Below are 19,543 nucleotides of genomic sequence, written 5' to 3'. Positions count from 1 at the left end.
AGGAAGTTGCCTCTGCATGCCGAGGAGCGTTTTTTCCCACTAGCTGCCACTACGCGGCAACTTCCTGAAAACAACTCGGCAACTTCCTGCCAGCAATTCGGCAACTTATTTTAGTGGCACTAAATAAGTTGCCAAAGTGTGGCAGGAAGTTGCCTCTGAATGCCGAGATGACTAAATTTAAAAAAAAAAACGGCTAATTAAAATTGTTCAGTGTTTCCGACGCCTGGTAACCATCTGAGATGAAACTGTATTTTTTGAAAAAAAATCAGATTTCTGAGATTGTTTATGAAAAAATTCACAAAAACAGTGGTTACTTTAAACTGTTACATGTGACAAAAGTAGACATTTGCAAATTTGTTTTCTTATAACGCTTATTTGTTTTTAGGTTATACATTGCATGCGGTCATGACATTTATTCATTTTCCAAGGACTGCATTGGTTCAAAAGATTTTTGGTGCGTTCTTTGGTTTGAATAGTGAAAACAGAAAAGAAAAATGTCATACGCACAATTCACAATAATCTCATCTCATTTTCAGAAGTTCCGGTTTGTAATTAATTACGAAACAGAAACGATTTGGGCAATTTTTGAGATTGAAAAACTAACATTTTTCTGTAACGCATGTCTGAAGGTAAAAAGAGTTAGGTTTTCAGATTTCGGGTTTTGAGACCTGGTTTTTGCAGATTTTTAATAGCTTATATTTTTTGTGAAGAATTAAAAAAAAACTACAATATTTATTTCTGTGGCAATATCTGCCTTTTAATATTTTAATAAACCGGTTTTGGGTAAATTCTGAATTAAAACATTTACCGGGTCAAAAAACGAGAAAGTGTACACTTTTTACGGTCGTCATCAAAACATCAGGTGTTGTCGAGGAAAACAATTTTTTTAAATCCATGAAATTATTAAAATTACTCTTACAGTTTCTCTTTACTTTGAAGCCCAAGGATTGATTGGGAAGTAGTTTTACATGTGACTAATAAAGAAATACGGTATTTCTAAATAATGTTGACTTTTCACTTTAAATGCAGAAGATTTCATAAGCTCACTATATTGGATATTGTCAACTATGCAGATTTATGAGTGAAAAAAAAACAAGTTTTGACAATTTGATGAGTGTTCATTTTCACCAAACCAGTTTCTTGATTTTGCAAATTTTCAGCGATAAACTCTCGTTTTATTGTTTTAAGCGTTACCACCGGTTGAAATCTTCCTTCAATCAAAAACTATAAATTAAAAATAAATCAATTGCCGGTTTTAAATATTCATAGTTGTCAGAAAAATAATTTCAAAACCTGGATCCAATTAAAATTTTACAAAACTGATTATTTATTTCTGAAATACAGACTCATTTTTTCACACAATCGTATTTATCATTCAAGTTTCAGTACATCACTTTATCAAAAGTTGGTTGAAGAGCAAGTTTCTGTACCATCCGAACACATGTTTATTCTGTCAAACTAGTCATAGTAATTATGGTACATCCTGTAGATAATTAGTTCAACACCCATTATTTTATAATGGATGTTGGTAAAACGAGCTCATGAGCCAGCCCCACGTCTTCTACATACCCCTCTCCTATTCTAATTTTATTCATAGATTCATTACTAATTATTATTTCAGACTCATTAGCAATTATGTACTATACATGTATCATACCCAACACCCATTTTCATTTCTCTGTGTTTTTTACACGATATTCCATTTTTTCCACACTTCTTCATCTAGTCTCATGTCATTTCCATATAAATTGTTTCGGTTCTGGAATGCCGAATATGTGGGGGACAACCTCTCATATTAGCCCCACTTTTGGTGAAGACTCACACATGAGAGAGGTGACGAGACGAATTTGGTTTGCTCCGAAATAATAAAAAAAAAACACACCCAGAGGCATGAATATTTGTATGTTTGTTGGAGAGCAACAACCGCTGTAAAGGAGAACACACTTTAAGTTTTCCTTTGAGAGCATGGAGCTTTTATTTTTGATGACGTCATTTTTCTAATCTCATTTTTGATTTAAAAATTTAAAAAATGTTATTTTGGTGGTGAATAGTGAAAACAATTTTCTATTTTTTCACACTTTTCTATTTTTCAGAACTTATTAAACCTAATTTTAATTTGCGTTCCGATGCTACCCAAAAACCTTTATTTTAATTTTAATAATTTTCAATGCCGCTCAAACATTTTACACACGTGCTGCCAAGCTGTCCCATCACGGTTTGATCTACAAAAATGCGGGAATTTTTTGCCCAAACATATGTGACGTCAGCACATTCTTAACCATGCAAAATCAGTTGAGAACTCTGCGTTTCTTCTCCCGCATTTTTGTAGATCTACGTAGATCAAGCCAAAATGAGACATTCTGACACCACGTGTTACAGAAAATGTTTGTTGTTGTTGTTGACCTCAACTTAAAATTAAAAAAAAATCCTCTTGATTAAATTTCCTGAAATTTTGAGACTTTCAAAACACTTTTTGCTGTTTGTTCAATTTACAACTTGTTAGAACAATATTTTGATAAAACTTCCAAAAAACTTAGTAAAGTAGGTAAAACTATTCAAAACTATTCAAAAAAAAAAAACGATGAGATATCAAAACAAATAAATTTAAGAAAAAATCGTTATAAATGTTCAGTTTGGCAATTCAAAAATAATTCAGTATTTTACAAATTTTCGCAAAATTGAAGGAATTTTTTTAATTTCAAAATTTTAGATAATGTCTTACTATTCAAAACACCCCACAGATGCTACTTTACCCTTGACAATTTTCGATTTATGATTTTTTAAAGTGTGTTTTCAGCATTTGAACATTTAGCAAGAACTCAAATTGGGAATTTTCCAGTCGCAAACAAAATTCCTCGTAAACACCAGATTTTTTCTGACTTGAACTTTAAGGGCACACACAATTTCAAGCTATTGTCATTTTGATTCAGTTTCCAAAAAATTTGCACAAAGATTGCACACAGATTTGCTGCCAGCCTTCATCACGACACATTGTTTCGTCATTTCCCTCTGGAGCTTCCGACTTTGTCTTGGAGCAAAGCATTCCTTTTTTCGGAGAATTGAGAAAAAAGCTGATTTGCACAAGACTTATCTCTTTGAAAAAAAAGACTCTGTTTTCCACTTGTTCCAGTTTTTCTTAGAATTTGGAAATACATACATACATATGTGGTAATTTCCACTCAAAACTTTAACTAACTTTATTCGGTTTTTTTTTGTCAATTTTGTCAAAATCTCAAAAAATCGAATCGGTCTACTCCAATTCAACGTTACTCTCGAAATTTTTTTCTTGCTTCTGTTTTTTTTTCAAATTTTTCGTTTATAAATTTTTTCACTTGTGTTTTTCTTTTTTTCCATTCCGGTAGCCTCTCAATTCATAAGAGGCTTATAAGAAGAAAAAGATTCAATTCTGTTTTTTTTTTCAAGAAATCGGAAAAAAAACAAGGAACAATGCAATTGCAATTTATTCGCCAGTCCTGATTTTTTTTCGTTTCCACTCTCACTATTTTAAACTTGTTTTCAGACTGTTATGCACTATGGTTTGATATGTCTATGGATTATGTTCATTTCGAAATGTTTCGCATTTCAATTCTCACATTACATTCCGCCATTTAATGAAAGTTGGCGGATTTATCAGTTATGCACGGATCAAAACGACAAAATATTTCTGGGCAATATTCAACAAAGTGATGTGAGTTATATGCATTAGAGGCACAAATTAGTTTGCAAATAGGAAATATAGTTTTTAAAAAACATTTCGGATTGAAATTGAATGTAGAATATTTTATTAGTGGTCTTGCAATACCGCGAAACCAAGTTTTTCTAAATTCCGAAATTTTAATGACTTTCATTTGTCAGGTTTTTATAGTATACAATTATTGATCTGTTATGCATATTAGAGTTGTTATTTTCGCATTTTTCCAACTCAAAAAAGACTCAAACATGCTGAATAACATATTTATCCTGTAAAAGTTAATCTTTAATTTTTTAAATAAAAACACATTTGAGGCCTTTTTTTCGAATAATCTCATTATAAAATTTGTTTATTTGTGAAATACTAATACGGTCAATAAAAATTACCGATTTTGTACTTTATGTTCCAATTTACCACATTTGAATCCATTCAAATAGATTACTAGACTCGTGAATGTTAGTGTGACGTCATATACCTTTTGCTCTAGACAATTGATGTGACGTCATACCAACAGATGTTGTTGTTACACGCTGTGTTAGAGTGTCCCATTATGGTTTGATCTACGAGACGCGTCCAGACGCGGACATCTCAACTGATTTCTCATTGTTAAGAGCGTGCTGACGCCACACTTCTCTGTGCAAAAAACTCACGCATTTATTGTAGATCAAACCGTGATGGGACAGCCTGGCACTACGTGTTGTTATTGATGACAGCAATTTAGTTAGTTGTTAAGTTGATTATGAATGTTGTTTTCAAACACAAAACGTTGAACTATGTTCAATGGCAAAAACTAATTGCTGAATTTACAGATATATTTTTAAAATATGAAACATTTTCTTCTTTTTCAGCTTTAAGAATAATTGTTATACTCTCTCATTAAACCCTCAACCATTTTTTTTCTCAACATCCACTCTTGCAGATTAGCTTCTACTTGGAAAAGTACATCTTATGCTGGCCCGACTACGTGCGATTTGTTCCTACTAAGCATCATTCGATTGTTTGGTTTTTAAAAGCATTAAGGTGAGTTTAACTTCAAATTAGTTTCTCAAAAAAAAAAAAAAGTTTTTCAGAGGTTGCGAAGTTAATCAAATATTGAGCCATCATAGCCGACCGCGATCAGATTTTGCCCGTACATTTCATTACGAGTTCCTGAAATATTCTTACGCTTTGGTACGTTTTTATGAAACATCTTCATTACAAACTCTTAAAAAAAATTTAGATTTGCGAAAAAGGAAATTTAATTCCACAATCCGAACACTTTTATCTTTATGCTTATTCTGGATTATTCAATACACTTTATCAAGTTGACAATCCTGATAGACAGTAAGTGAAATTTGAATTTTTTTCAAATTTAATTATTTCTATGTTCAGATTAATATGTGATCGTATCAGTGACGTCTATGCAGACCTCTACGGGCGGTGCTATGTTCCTCATGTTGAGAAACGACAGGCGAAAATTAAAGAACGATGTAATGGAATTTCGGCGCCGCTTTTGAAATTTCAAGATTTCTTTTTAAGGTTTTCAAGGAGTAAGTTTTACGGGCAATTCAATTTGAGTTTGTTTAATTTTTTCCAGATTGTAGTACGTTCAAAGGTTTCATCTCTCAGGACAGATCAACCAATATTACCACTATGGGACAAGCATTAACCAAAGACGTGACTTATATGAATCTACTCAGCTCAAATCTAGTGTCCAACATACATAGTGATTCGGAATTACCATCTCTCGTTCTAAAGGTTTCGAATTGTACCCAATTTCTATAGAGAGTGTGTTGTAATGTGAACAATTGTAGACACGTCTCCTTTTGCAACACTTCTCATTGGCTGCAATCAAATTGTGGAGTCAACTTGAAGCTGTCCGTGCGTAAGTGGTTTTTCTGTTTTACTCAGTCGTCATGTTTCAAAGGAAATTGAATCTTGAATTAATTAATTAATTTAGATGTCGTTATGAGACAAAGTCGAATTACACGGAGACATATCTTAATGAGACTGAAGAAGAGAAAATGGTGAAGCTTGGAAGCTTGATAACTCATAATTGCTGCCCGTCAAATAATATGCACATTTGTGATCTGAATAATGAAAGGAAATACCAGTGAGTAAATCGGAATAACATAAATGGAATTTTAACTAAGTTTCGCTCATTGTTAGTTGTTCCTTAAATTTATTTGATAACTCAGGATATCCGCGTATGATTTTTTTAAACTTCTACTCACGATGGCTGTAGTTTTGATTATGTCAATATAAAAGTTCATGTAAATAAGATTTCCAGCAAACTTTGGTTTTACTTTTACCAAAATTTGAGAAGGTCATATGGAACCTGTGCACACTGTGAAGATAACCCTTACACAAATGTTTTACCTACTCTTTTAAAATAATTTTTAATTGACTCCAAATTTTCCCCTGATTCCGAATATCGATGTGAAAAAAATCCAAAAAAAATCCTGATTTGTTATTTAAGCTTGAAATCACGAACTTCATTTGTGCCCCGGACTCTTTTTTCAAATGCGCGCCCAAATAATTTCGCATTGTAGCGCGCTTGCATCGTTTGATGTTCTTCTTTTATTTTATTTATTTTTCCCGAATTCAATTTTTTCTAACCAGTTTCAGTCATTTTTGTCGATTTTTTATCGGTTTTGATCTGAAAACTAATTTAAAAAAAAAAAAGAATAAAACTGGTGAAGAAAATTTGAATTCGGCGAAAATAAATAAAATCAAATAAGAAAATCAAACGGTGCAAGCGCGCACCAATGCGAGTTTATTTGGGCGAGCATTTGAAAAAAGAGACAGTGGCACAAACGAAAATCTGTGATTTCAAGCTTGAACATAAAATCAAGGAATATTTTATATTTTTTTCACATCGATAATCGGAATCAGGGGAAAATTTGGAGTCAATTAAAAATATTTCCCAGATTTCGGTACCCCACTTTTAGCAACAAAATCATGCTTCAAAACTGAAATTTAATGTTTGCAAACATGCGGAACAGTTTTCACGTTTTTCACATCAATTCCAATAAAAAAATTTTTTCAGAAAAATGGCGAAGAATGCAAATTTCGGTTTTCGAATAGAAGCAGGCCTTCTCACTGCAATATTTTTCAACACGGTTCTGCTATGCTTCTTACTCGGAAAAACTTACAATAAGCTCTCCACAGCCACTATTTTATTTGTTCTCAACATTATGGGTTCTAACATTGCCTTCATGTTTTCATTCTTATACTTTTTCGTCGACCTCTTGTACCAGGATAAGTATGGTCCCATCAACGAAGACGTGAGTTAGAAATACAGGGATAATCACGCTGTGTATAGCTGTTTTTAATTTAATTTCAGTATATGGAAAAATCGCCGGAGCTGATTATTGCTGAAACTCTGCAAACACATTTGTTTGCACACAGTGAATTCAAAAAACATTTGGTGCAAGAGACATTGTACTCCTTGGCGCAAAACGGATCACTTACTGGATTAATTCATCTGTTGGTATTGGTTTTGGTATGTATATTAATATTAAAAACCACACTGTGTCCTTAAATTTCAGGTTGTTATCAATCGTTCAATGTCTGGAAAATCAATTCATTTGTCAAAAATATCAGTGGTTTCGGTTTTTGCGTGCGTTTGGATCTTTCTCATTGCCTCCCACGTGATGTTTTCCATTATGCAGGTAATACTGTTTTTCAGTTTAGTTCACTAAAAACATTTTCACATTTTAGATGAATGCTATCAACAACCTGGACGCATTATTTTCAAATTTATCAAAAGGGCGAGTTAATTTATCCTGTAACGCGTAAGTAACACATCTTAGTAGAAGAATTAGATTTGTTGAATGCAGATCAATGGAATCGGGATACGAAGAGATTGCATCACATTGTGACAGGACTGCAGTATTTCACGCATTTGGAGCATATTTGTTAAGGGTGAGAGTTATGAAAAACTTGAAACTAAATTACAAATTATGACAATCTTACCATGAGTGAGACGCAAAATACGGAGCTTACGCCGACACCGTTCGCCGATGTGTGTGTGCAATGAAGTGCGAAAGGTAGTTATTTAGAGCGGCCGACACGTTCGGAGTTCCGCAGCTCGGCGTGAATAGAGTAGTTTGGTATGTGCGCAACGTAGTGCAAAGAGGTGGTTGTTTGGAAGCGGCGGACACGTTCGGGGTTCCGCGACGCACTATACATTTGCGTACATGTGACGTTGTGAAGCCGGCGCGACGGCCTCAGCGGTCGTCGCGCCGGCTTCACAACGTCACATGTACGCAAATGTATAGTGCGTCGCGGAACCCCGAACGTGTCCGCCGCACCCTCAATTCCACAAAATTCTATTATGAAATTTTTGTAATAAATGTCTAAAATATGCTACAAAACGCTTTATTTGAACAAAATATACTTTCTAATAGTTTACTCTGGCAAGGTGACAACACTTCAAATTTTAAATAAAAATTATTTTTCTTTTAAATAAATTGGACAGCTATATGAAAACATTGAGAAGTTTTCTTGGTATATACAAAATGTGACCCTTGTAGGCAATTCCGCCACAATAATTTAATTCTCATATTTTCAGGGTCATACTCTATTCACAATACTATTCCTCTCCGCCTCCATAATTATTTTTGTCATCACGGTTACTTACCATATCAAAGTTCGACGACAGCATGATATTATACATAATGAGTTAAGGTTAACCTATTGTTTTCTGGAACTGAGTTAATCAATTTTAAATTCCAGAACTCAATCTCCGCATCAACGACGTGAACGACTCTTTCATACACTGATCTTATCTATAGTGACATTTTTCTTGAGCGTTATGGGCCAAACATATATTGAAATTGCCGTGTTTTGGGTTAATGAACGAGAGGATATTGCACAACTTTCAAAATGGTACCACTATGCAAGAATACTCGCCTTCATCGATCCTGTTATGAATCCATTGATTGTAATTCTGCGAACACCTGCTCTACGCCGCCAACTTCGGTCACAGTGGACAACGATTCGATCCCGTGCCTCTTCGCGCACCCGTTCAGCTCATAGTCATCGAGAGAACGCCGACGCTGGTGTCAAGTATGTGGACGAAAAGTTATGAACGTTCTGAATATAACGGTTTTTTATTCTTCAGACGCAAACGTTCAAGTGCACGCATGAAAAAAGATGCGGAACTGATGATGTCGTTGATGCCCACCGATCGACCGGTTCGTTTTTGAAAATGTTGTTTTTCTCGTTGTTTGGGTTATGTTCAAAGAACAATAAGGGACTTTTTTGTTATCTGGCATTTGAATCAAAATTATGGGAAAAACCCGTCAAAATCCTCAGATCCGCCGATACCGATAATCCTCAAAAAGAATGGCACGTTCGGTTTTTGAATGGAATGCCGTTTTTGGAATTTTCACCCCTGTTTTCGAATTAGGCGATGTTTAGACGATTAAATAATATTTTTATTTTGCCTATGCTTTTGTAGTGGAACATGAACTTTGCAAAAATAAATTAAGTTGAAAACAATTTCACGACTAACCAAAACTTAGTTTTCAGGTGAAACCGTATTGAAATGTTTAAAAACAGTTTGTTGACTCAAGATAGGCTCCCTTGAAAATGAGCCAACTTATGAGCTTAACCTATCAAAAGCTTGGGCCACGGTACAAATTTATGTTTCAACCAAGTCATTTTAGAAGAGATCTGAAAAAAATTCACTTCTTTTCAACGAAAATTTTTAAAAACTCTAGGGGTGCCCTATAAAAGTTGCGCTGCCATTTTTTTTTTGAAATTATGCTTTTATGTTTATAGTTTTTGAGCAATATTGATGACGTCAATGATCTACAGGTTACTTGGCATGTTGAATACATTTAAAACAACTGTTCTTTTTAAAAACTTATAGGAAGACCAACAACCGCAAATTTGTGGAATGTCCTATAGAACTTGCGCGCACTGTATAAAACCCAAAATAACTAATATCGTGATGGAACACTCTTGGCTATTTTTAATGTTTTCAATGAAATGTATGGAAATCAAAATCAAAATTTTGCGCATTTTCAAACATTTTCAAATATTGAGAAAGTAAGCATTCTTGAAGTTGGTGTATAATTTTTATATATCAAAAATTTCAACACAAATTTAAAAAAACAAGGAATTTTTCAGTAAACAATTGTATGATATTTACCAAATTCTCACAAAAATTCCAGATCACTTGCGTGCACCTGACCCGATCCTGCTCGTTGCGTCGAAGCCAAGACTCGCAGACGCACAATTCCGTTGTTTGACAATCATGATTGTAGGGCCCATTATTTTTTGTGACTTTCCAAATGTTCTTCCTTTCGTCTGTGTGTGTGTGTGTTTTGTTTGAAAGTTTTAATTGCCGCGCAAAATGCGACGAAATCACTACTCGGAAAACTCTCAGTTTTCCACCTCCCCCAATCTATTCTCTCTTTCATTTATTTTCTCACAAGTGTTATCCAGGAACCATTAACTTTCCTTCTCGTCGGAAATGCGGGGCGATTTTCAACATTGACATCTCATTACTGCTTCTTGATCTGTTTGTTTTGTGACTTTCTTGTCTCACTTTCTTATATATTAATATAATTGATGTTTTGAAATGAATACATTAATGACTACACAGAAACAGGAAAAATATTAGGTGGCGTAACGCATTGAAAAAGCTGCACAGTCATTTTTAAGGAAAATAAAAACAAGCCGTTGACTGTATGTAGAGTGTCGAAGTAACGCCTAGCGCTTTACCGTATTTCTTCTATTAATATGGCTGCAATACTATTTTTCGATGGTCTTCCCGCTTGCAATACTAATAGGGAGTGCAAGACTATTAGGGAGTGCAATACTAATTTTCAGAACATTTTCTGACTTTGAGCTTACTAGTTTTTTCCTGAAAAAGCTCGAATCATATGTAAAAATTCAGAAAATTTGATTTTCATATAAGTTCAAAAACTTCAATCTCGTAGAAATGATGTGAAAACTGTTGCAAAATAGGCAAAAAATGTTGTTGAAATCCTGAAATTAGCGAGACGGGTTTGCAATACAAAAAAGTTAACGCAAGACTATTAGAGAGTGCAAGACTAATAGAGAGTGCAATACTAATTTTCGGAAGGTCTCCGGGGGGCAATACTAATAGGGAGTGCAAGTCTAATAGGGAGGCCATATTAATAGAAGATATACGGTAATTTAAAAATGATCTAGGCATTTGTTTTGTTTACGGTTAATACACCTGAAGCAGCAATATATCTACAGTGACTCAACAGTGTTTTTATCGTATATTGCAAAAAAAATCAGCGATTTTTTTTAAAATTATGAGCGCTCAAATCTAATTGCCAAAAAACGTGTGCATACATTTAGCCGCGGATTGGTCCACGGATTGCTTCAGGTTGGCAAGAACTGTAGTACGTAGGGAGAGAAAATTGATCCTGAGAATATTATCGGGTATTGAGCATTCAGTTAAAATGTTGCACAATCTGCTCATGGCCTGCTACAGCTTCTACAATACTAATTAATGTATTAATTGAACTCAAATTACATGTAATCCAACCAATTAAGAAAGAGGCCAAAATTATCTGAGAATAGTATGAAGTCCCCGCTTTGCTCGACTTTGGCAGACTTTTTTGCTTATATCAAAAAATTCTATAGTATATATACATACGTGTTGAATATTGTTCTATTGTATATTTTTCACTGTTTAAAAATATTGGATAAAGCCAATTCCAACCAAAATATCAACTGTCAAAGTGGAGCAGTGAGGGCGCAAGAGTGATTAGCATATTTATTCCAAATTCGGATATTCTCGAATTTTCTTTTGAAATTCTCATGTCAGTGCCAATACTTAACGTCATAAAAGTGCGTGACTATAATCATCAACACCAATTCTTGCTTCATCCTTATCATCACAATGCTTTTGATTTCGTTACTGGGTGTGCCTTTATCCATAACTTTCTTTTACTTATCAACCGATACGTTTTGGCTGATCAGATATCACCCAACTGTTTCTATCTGTTCGTCACTTCCTCCAATCATCTGTGTAGCGGTTTTCAAGGGTGGTCTGTCCCACTTTCCCACTAACCGCATTACCCGCTTCTCACGCATTCCTGAGTTTCGAAACTGCTACATTTGAGGGGGACCAATGGGCTTCACGTTTTCCCATCTCAAAATGGCATCCAAAGGCGGAAAGGTAACAATTGGGCTTGTAAAAGGGTGTGATTTGCAATTGAAGGTGAAGTGTCACCCATCTGACAAATGCGGGTCAATTCCGTCGAATCGGGGACAAGAACAGGCAGGTCGACCAGAAGTAAGAGGAGGGAGGGGATTGGAGCGAAGTGGAAGAGAAGCGGAGGCAAGAGAGAGAGACGTTTTGGAAGACCAGCCAAAAGTCGCCAGGGCGCTTCTTGCGCAGACAAAAAGACACGAAAAGCCCCGCCCTTAGCCTGTCAACTTATCCTTATCTCAATCCGGACTTTTCTTGCCTTTTCTATTCACCCCCTGTTTCTCTCTCTCTCGCGCCTTCCTTGTTTTGTGCGCGGGTGGCTTCTCTTCCTCAAAACCGTCTGCTGCCTTCCATTTCTGACCACCGCCGCCGCGCTTCTGTGTCCCGCCCTTCTCTCGATTTTTCTACAGTCCTTTTCGATTTTTCGATTTTCCATCCCCTCATCTATTCCTTATCCTACCTTTTCTCTATTCAGCTGTTTCATTTCATAGGCTTATATCCGACCACACTACCATCAGAATGCGGTCAGCTACCATCTTGCTTCTTCTTGTGCACGGTGAGTTCTCATTTTGATTTTTTTAAAATTGTAACGGAAAATTAGTTTCTAAAGCCTATAAATGACAAAATTGAAGATTAATTTATATACTTCTGTATTTGAACAAATTCTTATCTTAACACAGTAGTGCTGAAAATTAATGAACGTTTTTCATAAAAGTTTGAGAAATTTTAAATCAATGTTCTCATCCTTTGGTTGAAATTTTTTTGAACTGTCTTAAACGAGATCACAAAAAAATTTAGGATTTTCAGAATTTCAATAATTGCTAATTTTCATAATATAATCTAAAAGTACAAAGTATTACAATTTATAATAAAACCTTAACTCTATCAAAATAGAAAAATTCACCATTTTCGATGGAAAAATTTCTAGATGAAAAAAAAAGCTTTTTAACTTTTTTATTGTCGAATTTTAGAAGTTTTCACTATCAGCTTCTTTTTTTTTTGATTGATACATTTTCAATCCATTCTTACTATGCCCGGAATTTCCATTTTCTCCTAAAGCTTCTGTTTGATGTCACATTAAATGTGAAAACTGACCGCTTAATGCAAATTTCGACCCTATCCTCGTTTGTCCATCTCAAAGTTTTCTTTGGCACAGCGGGATGTCTTGAAATCCTTAGAAAATAGGTGAAGCAAGTTTGATTTTCCGGAATTTCTGTATGTGGAAATTGAAATTGAAACCGTTTTTTTCTTAATCTGACTTCTTGACTTCTTGCTAATTCGCCTTTCTTTGGAACAATGAAATTTTATAGATTAGAAAATAATCCTTAGAAAGTTAACAAAATGAAATAAACGTTGTGATCTACTACTACAATTAAAAGAGAACTCAAAAATAAAGAATATTTAATAATTATAGAAAAATGTGTATTGTCATAATATTTTATAGCATAGCTAAAATTGTAAAGCTTATGAATCAAAGGTCCGTAAAACTGTAAAACTTTCGCCCTTTCACATCCGTTCCCATAAAATTTGATCTCACTGTTGTCTCTACTTCGGAAAGAAGAAAATGGCAATTTACAACACACATCGGCGTAGTAAATTTCATATTATTTCGAAAGTGTAGATCGTCGAAATTGCCTTTTCGGGATAGGCATACCAACAAAAAAAACGCCGTGACGGGAACGGACAAAAAGCTTGAGATGTAGTAGTACGCACTTTGGCGGCTATTAAAGAAATCTTAGCTGTCCATCTCTCACACCGTCATCGAAACCGGTCAAAAGACGGAGGGGGGAGGCAAACCTGAAACGATGAATGACGCTTCGAGATTTAGAAAATGAAAGAAAAGGGAACCGAAGCTGTGTTTTTTGCAGGAACTCTAGCATGCTTTCCCACTTCGCAACGATCCTACCAGTATGGAGCGCCAACACAGCAATTTGCAGCGGTAAGTCGGAATGGAAATGGATGCGGTGCATGATGCCTTGAAAAGTCCTTTTTATTTCATTTAAGTCGGTTGTTCGATGTCAGTCAGGTGTGATAGTCCTCTATGTGGGTGCTCGCTGATGGATTGTACTTTTTGAAATTTTTGTATACACTTTTTATTCCAACAATTTTCATTCAAAACAGGTCTCTTTCTCGTTTGCTTCTTCGCCTTTGGTCCTTTGCACAGGTGTCCCTATTTGACAAAAGTCTAAGTATATACGAAAATGCCCGAACCTTTTTGCATGTGTGTTTCATGTTGTAACCGTTGTTTTTTGTACAGTGCACACCACAATGCTGCGGTTGTTCTCAGGCTCAACCTGGTCCTCAGCCAGCTGCTGCAGCGGCGGCTCGTGTAGCTGCCGCCGGAAAAACGCCAACAGAACCAATTAGTGTGCAGGGATCATCAATTGAAGGTGAGTCAACTTGTGTTGAAGCTGTTTTAAATCTATTGGTTGACAGTAAAAGTGTGTTTGGAAAATTCACGATGTAGTACTACTATTCGTTTAAAATTATTTTTGGTAGTTTTGATTTTCAATTTTAAAATCATAAGTGTCTGCATTACGTAGAAATTTTTGTTTCTTTTTTGTATATTGCAAATTAGTAAAAGAATTGGAAAACAGAAAAATTTTTGTTAAAGACTAAAAATAAAAAACTCAAAAATGTATCTTAAATTGAATCTGTTGTTCTACCAGTAAGTGACCTTTATGGAAACCAACTTAAGTGTTAAAAAATGTTGTAGTTAAATCCTAAAAATGTCAATTTAGCCTTAAGCTTTATACTCACGAAATACAATTTATTTAAAATTTCTCTTTTCCACCCCTTTCAATTTCATTGACAAAAAACTTCGGCATTATTTTTTCATTCTCGATTTCGTTTTACATGTTATGATTGAAAAACGAAACTTTTGACCGAACACATATACACACACGCCATTTATCTTTTCGGAACACGTCAAGAGACGTTTAATGTCACTTCTCGTCAAGTGAAAGCTATCATGGTTGTGTGTGTGTGTGTGTGCGTGTGTTGAAAGAAACTAGTGAGAAGCGAACGAAAAAAAAACACACACAGACAACAAATGAAAAGGAACGAGATGTCCGAAAACATGAAATTGAAGTGGGGTGGATAAAAAGATGAGAAATGATAGAAATCGGGCGCCAAAATGTCAGGCGAAAAAAGAGTCGAAAAGAATAAAGGAAATAGTGAAAACTGTTGGGTGTTTATCGGAAATGTAATAATATGGACATACGGATGATTGCACTTTAATAGGTTTTTTCTTCTTGCAGGACTTCTCGGACAGAAGGTTTCGCTCACCGAATTCACGGCTGACGGATACAATGCCGAAGGTGGTGGCCCGGTTCGATCAGGTTTGTGTGGATATTTCTTTCCTTTTTCTCGATATTAAAATTGAAGGACATGAAGGTTTTTTCCCCCATTCGATTCTGGTTTCTTATCAGAATCGAACGAAACAAAAAAAAGCTTAAGCTGACTCATCAAAAATGCGGTGAAACATTAATCTATCATAATGGGCTTTTCCCTTCCATTGTTTTTTGTCGGCTTGTTTCTCTGTTTTGTCGCGCTGATCAAGATTCAGCAGCGTGGCAGTGTGATACAGCGAAGATAGATTGATGTCCCACTGACCTAGGAAACAAGAAAAGGACACTTTCAACGAATAGCTTTGGAATGCGGAGAAACTAATCTTGTCCGCTTCAGGAAACGCTCTGACATGCAACTTTGACGGACGACCGTGCTGTTGGGCTAATGTCCCACCGCCAGATGATCAACTCGACTGGCAAATTGCCAGCGGTGTGCCAGTTCAGCTTCAGAATCGTGGAGTACCACAACCAGGTGAGTTATCGGAACGCGGCGATTGCTCGCAGGGTGGTGATTCATAATTCAAGAGAAATTATTGAAAAGTTTCAGGAAAAAGCAAATTTTGTTGAAAAAAAAATCTAGACTATCAAATTCGATATTTTTCAAAAAATGCTTTATTTTTATGGTGTAGTAGGACCGCAGAATGTGTTTTTGAAATAATTCTCAGATCATTCTTCTTGTCAGTCCCCGCAAATCGGCTTATAAATCATTACTGATGAGTCCACGATTACAAAACGTTGAAATTTTTTAAGACTCATTTTTAAGTTCATTTAAGTTTTAAATTTTAAGTTTTAATATTTAAGTTCATTTTAAATACATCAAATAGTTTTGTTAATATTTTTTGAACAAAAAATTGATGATTTAATATTAAATCTCAACTTAATGAATAATGCACATTTATTTTGAAATTTGAGCACGAATGAACTTTAAATACTCATACTTCAGCAAATACGACCACCGTCATCATTAGGTTACTAGGAAACTTTCCTACAATACCGTTTACTGACCCCTAATTACTGTCTGAACAGCCTTCATTATCCTCTTAAAAGTTGCGATTGCCCATTGTAGATGCATACTATGCATACTACGTACACAAAAGCAGCTACACTAAACTATCCTCATTTCCAGAAGGCAGTTATCTTATCGCATATGCTAAATCTGCTGCTCCATCTGATGAAGCTCAGTTCGCTTCCTGCTCAATCGGCTGTGCATCGAGCGATATTGTGGTCCGTGCCAAGCACTGGCAATCCGAAAGCGTCTTGTTGCAAGTGTGTCTCCGTGAATCATTCCCGTCAAATGCTGAACGCAATCCACTAATCAACTGCCAAGAATTCCCTTACGTCGATGGAATGGGCACTACGGAGGTCATTCTTCCAAAGACATCTCTTGTTGATGTGAGTGGACAGACATAATAGGGGGCAAAAACGAAACGGTCTTGATGTGGTCAAGTTGAAACTTTCGCTTTTCAGATCGTTTTTGTCGCATCCAACTTTATTGGTGATCAGGGAGACGTTGCAATCCTTGACGATATTGAGGTCTCGTACGACAGAAATGGAAGCGAGTGCCAGAACGAGTTCGAAGAAGGAGCAGAGGAAGAAGATAACCAGGATAATGAAAATGCTATCCGCGCTGAAGAAATCGAAGCAGCCGCCAAGAACAAGAGAAGAGAACTGTTCGAAAAGACTCAACCAGAAGGAAAAATTGTGTCAGCAACTGAAAGATTTGGAGCCAATGGATTCCGAGGAGGAGAGAAGGCGTTCAGAGGAGGAGCTGAGACTGGAGCTGGAGCTGGAGCAGGGTCCAAGTTTGGAGGGTCTTTCGAAGGAGCCGAGAATGGAAATGCTGCTGTTGGTACTTCTCATACCGAAGAGACAGTCTTCGCTAGTGTGAAAACGTAAGTGGGAATTAGGAGAAAGTGTAAAAGTGGAATTTTTTCGGAAATTTATGATATATCAAAATTATTCTTTGAAGAACAAGTTTCCCTAGTCATAGTACTTTCCGTTATTGAGAATTTTAAGCTGACAAAAAGTTTATTTGGGTTCAAGAGCCCAAAATCGATAATAAACATTGCAAATCGTTCGAATAGGAGCCTATACATTTTTACAAACTTTCCTATTTCCTCACAACTTCGGTTTTCAGCGCAAAACTACCATCTGGACATGTCGTGGCCAAGGGAGCCAAGACTGCTGAGTTCTCTGAAGTTGTGTGTAATGCTACCAAATGCGACTTTGAGAATGGTAAATTTTTGTCGTCCACTTTTCTCAATAACTTTAAACTTTCAGAAAACACATGCGGCTACAAAGATGCTCACACCACTCAATCGATTCGTGGTCTTACCACGAAGTTCAACGTGGTGACGGGGCAATTCATGAACAGAGTCACCGGAATCAAGGAGAGTACCGAAGGAGAGTACTATGCCGCCACATTCCTCTTCCCAAGAGAGATGGCCGGACTTGAAGCATCGGTGGCTCCGTTCACTGAGCAATCGAGAATCCGATTCCATTATTACGAGGGAACTCACGGAGTTCAGCTCAAGGGATGTTGCACCAATATTGAGAACTGTCCGTTCAGCTCTGACAAGTTTGTGACGGTGGCCGACCGTGCTTGGAAGACGGCTTCTTTCAAGTGTCCAAAGGGAACTGATAAGGTTTGTAATTGCCAATTTAGCGCTGGTAACAAAATATTAAATAAATTTTATTCAGGTTATTTTCATCTGTGAAAACACAAGAACCAACCAAGGAGCCTGTGCCGTCGACGGAATCGGACTCGTGGAAAACGAGGGACCACTGAAGACCGCTAAACCACTTTGCTAAGCTCCTTTTAATTTTTTTCAATTAATTATTAATTTCATTATTATCACTTGATATCAGAATTTTCTTTCCAATCCACCGGGAACCAACCATGCCATATCAATTTCTCATCCACTCTCTTCTTCAATTGCAATTCCCCACCCCCCTGTCTCGAGTCTCATACTTAATATTTATAGAAAGATCAGAAACTAATATATTTCGAAATAACGACTATGCAAAATTACTAATAATATGGCCTCAATGCATATTTTGCTAGAACACTTTTGTTGCTCACTTCCTTTGTTTTATGAATAATGAATGAACGTTGTTTACTACTACATCAAGTTTTGACATTTTTAAAAGCATATAAAAGTGGAAAATTATGAAGATAGGTTATCTGGTTCAAGACACAACTGAACTCATAATACCCCAATTCTTAATTTGATAGTTTCTAGAATTGGCGAAATTTTTAAAAAATATGAGCTTTTGAGGAAATCCAAAGCAATACCGCATGTTCCGACTCCTACGATGTTTTAATACAAATAATTAAAACAAAATTACAGTATAAAAATTTTAGAGAAAAAACTTTTTTTAGGACGACTTCCAAAATTGTGAGTGGCAAAAACTGAGTAATTGTCACTTCTTGACAGTAAATAAAAAATTTTCAAAAAGTTTTTGAAAAGTTTTATTACGATATTCGGTCATTTTGGTACCATTAAAGTAGTTTTTAGCACTTGACCCACTGGCGCTACTCCAATGTCTTAATTTTAATGTTGAAAAGAAATGCGTCATGGTGGGTAAAATCTATACAGATATTTTATTAAAATCCATTTTTAAATTCAACAAAAAAACTGTAAACTCATTCGTTAAAAGATTTTTTGAATCTTGCTATGAAATAATTTTTTTTCTTCTATGAATCAAAAACTAAAGTTTCAAAAACTGGAAATATGTCTCCCCAAAATAACATCTATTATTTGTGTGGTGTTTGGTCAATTGACAAAGAAAAACTATAGTAGAAAATATAGAAAACAACATTCTCTATTTGTGACTTGGGTGTTTATTGATTCGTTTTGAAAGTGTGAGTTAACCAAATTTTACAAGTTAACTTACTTGACATTGACATATATTCTTCAATTTTGAACAGTTTCCTAGCTAACTTTCAGCCTAAAAAGCTTTAAAATTTTCCGAATTCCATACTTTAAAAGTTATTAAAACAACGGAAGGACAAAAATTGTTTATTCTTCGCCCATCTGCGAGCGTGTATTCCTGCTTACGTTTGTCGATTTCTTGTTGGCAAGAGAGGAAGAGTGAGTAACTGGCAGCAGTGGTGAGAGGTCATACAACGTAACAGATACGGCAGAGAGACGGCAGATGGCACCGAGTAGGAAATAGTGTTTGAAAACAGGAGGGTACCGGGATGAGCCACTCAGCACTAGCAGAAGGACTATTACTGCATTGGGACTTATATTTGTTCACTTTTAATTGTAAGAATAGGCGAAAAAATACTAAACGTTTTTTTAAACCTAACTT

General features: G+C 35.6%; 2 protein-coding genes and 2 non-coding genes across 5 annotated transcripts; 3 read left to right on the top strand and 1 right to left on the bottom strand.

The window, feature by feature from the left end:
- The first annotated feature begins 2,978 nt into the window (after positions 1-2,978).
- Positions 2,979-3,101, top strand: R07D5.9. Its single transcript, NR_072661.1, has one exon. It is a non-coding gene; the product is annotated as an Unclassified non-coding RNA R07D5.9 (non-coding RNA).
- A 421-nt stretch (positions 3,102-3,522) lies between these two features.
- Positions 3,523-10,278, top strand: R07D5.2 (G-protein coupled receptors family 1 profile domain-containing protein). The gene is made up of 17 exons (NM_078113.7): positions 3,523-3,688; positions 4,611-4,711; positions 4,762-4,861; positions 4,911-5,014; positions 5,063-5,220; positions 5,268-5,428; positions 5,485-5,555; positions 5,631-5,783; positions 6,720-6,957; positions 7,017-7,175; positions 7,222-7,344; positions 7,394-7,467; positions 7,513-7,597; positions 8,247-8,362; positions 8,411-8,743; positions 8,799-8,871; positions 9,856-10,278. Exons 1-17 carry the CDS (start codon positions 3,527-3,529, stop codon positions 9,931-9,933), a joined length of 2,289 nt encoding a protein of 762 aa, NP_510514.2. The 5' UTR covers positions 3,523-3,526; the 3' UTR covers positions 9,934-10,278.
- A 1,648-nt stretch (positions 10,279-11,926) lies between these two features.
- F09B12.8 lies at positions 11,927-12,151 on the bottom strand. The gene has a single exon (NR_072660.1). It is a non-coding gene; the product is annotated as an Unclassified non-coding RNA F09B12.8 (non-coding RNA).
- A 188-nt stretch (positions 12,152-12,339) lies between these two features.
- mlt-9 (MAM domain-containing protein) lies at positions 12,340-18,351 on the top strand. Of its 2 annotated transcripts, none has more exons than NM_078110.4 (10): positions 12,340-12,432; positions 13,745-13,815; positions 14,134-14,266; positions 15,137-15,217; positions 15,564-15,698; positions 16,353-16,618; positions 16,694-17,118; positions 17,364-17,461; positions 17,507-17,871; positions 17,927-18,351. In NM_078110.4, the coding sequence occupies exons 1-10, from the start codon at positions 12,396-12,398 to the stop codon at positions 18,035-18,037; spliced, it is 1,722 nt and encodes a 573-aa protein (NP_510511.1). In that variant the 5' UTR covers positions 12,340-12,395; the 3' UTR covers positions 18,038-18,351. The 2 variants fall into 2 exon arrangements, with proteins under 2 accessions (NP_510511.1, NP_510512.1); NM_078111.5 differs by having other exon boundaries at positions 12,368-12,432; positions 14,164-14,266; positions 17,927-18,345.
- The last annotated feature ends 1,192 nt before the right edge of the window (positions 18,352-19,543 follow it).

This window comes from Caenorhabditis elegans, chromosome X, assembly GCF_000002985.6.
Source record: "Caenorhabditis elegans chromosome X".
Taxonomy (NCBI): Eukaryota; Metazoa; Nematoda; class Chromadorea; order Rhabditida; family Rhabditidae; genus Caenorhabditis; species Caenorhabditis elegans.
This window is presented reverse-complemented; position numbering and strand designations above follow the sequence as displayed.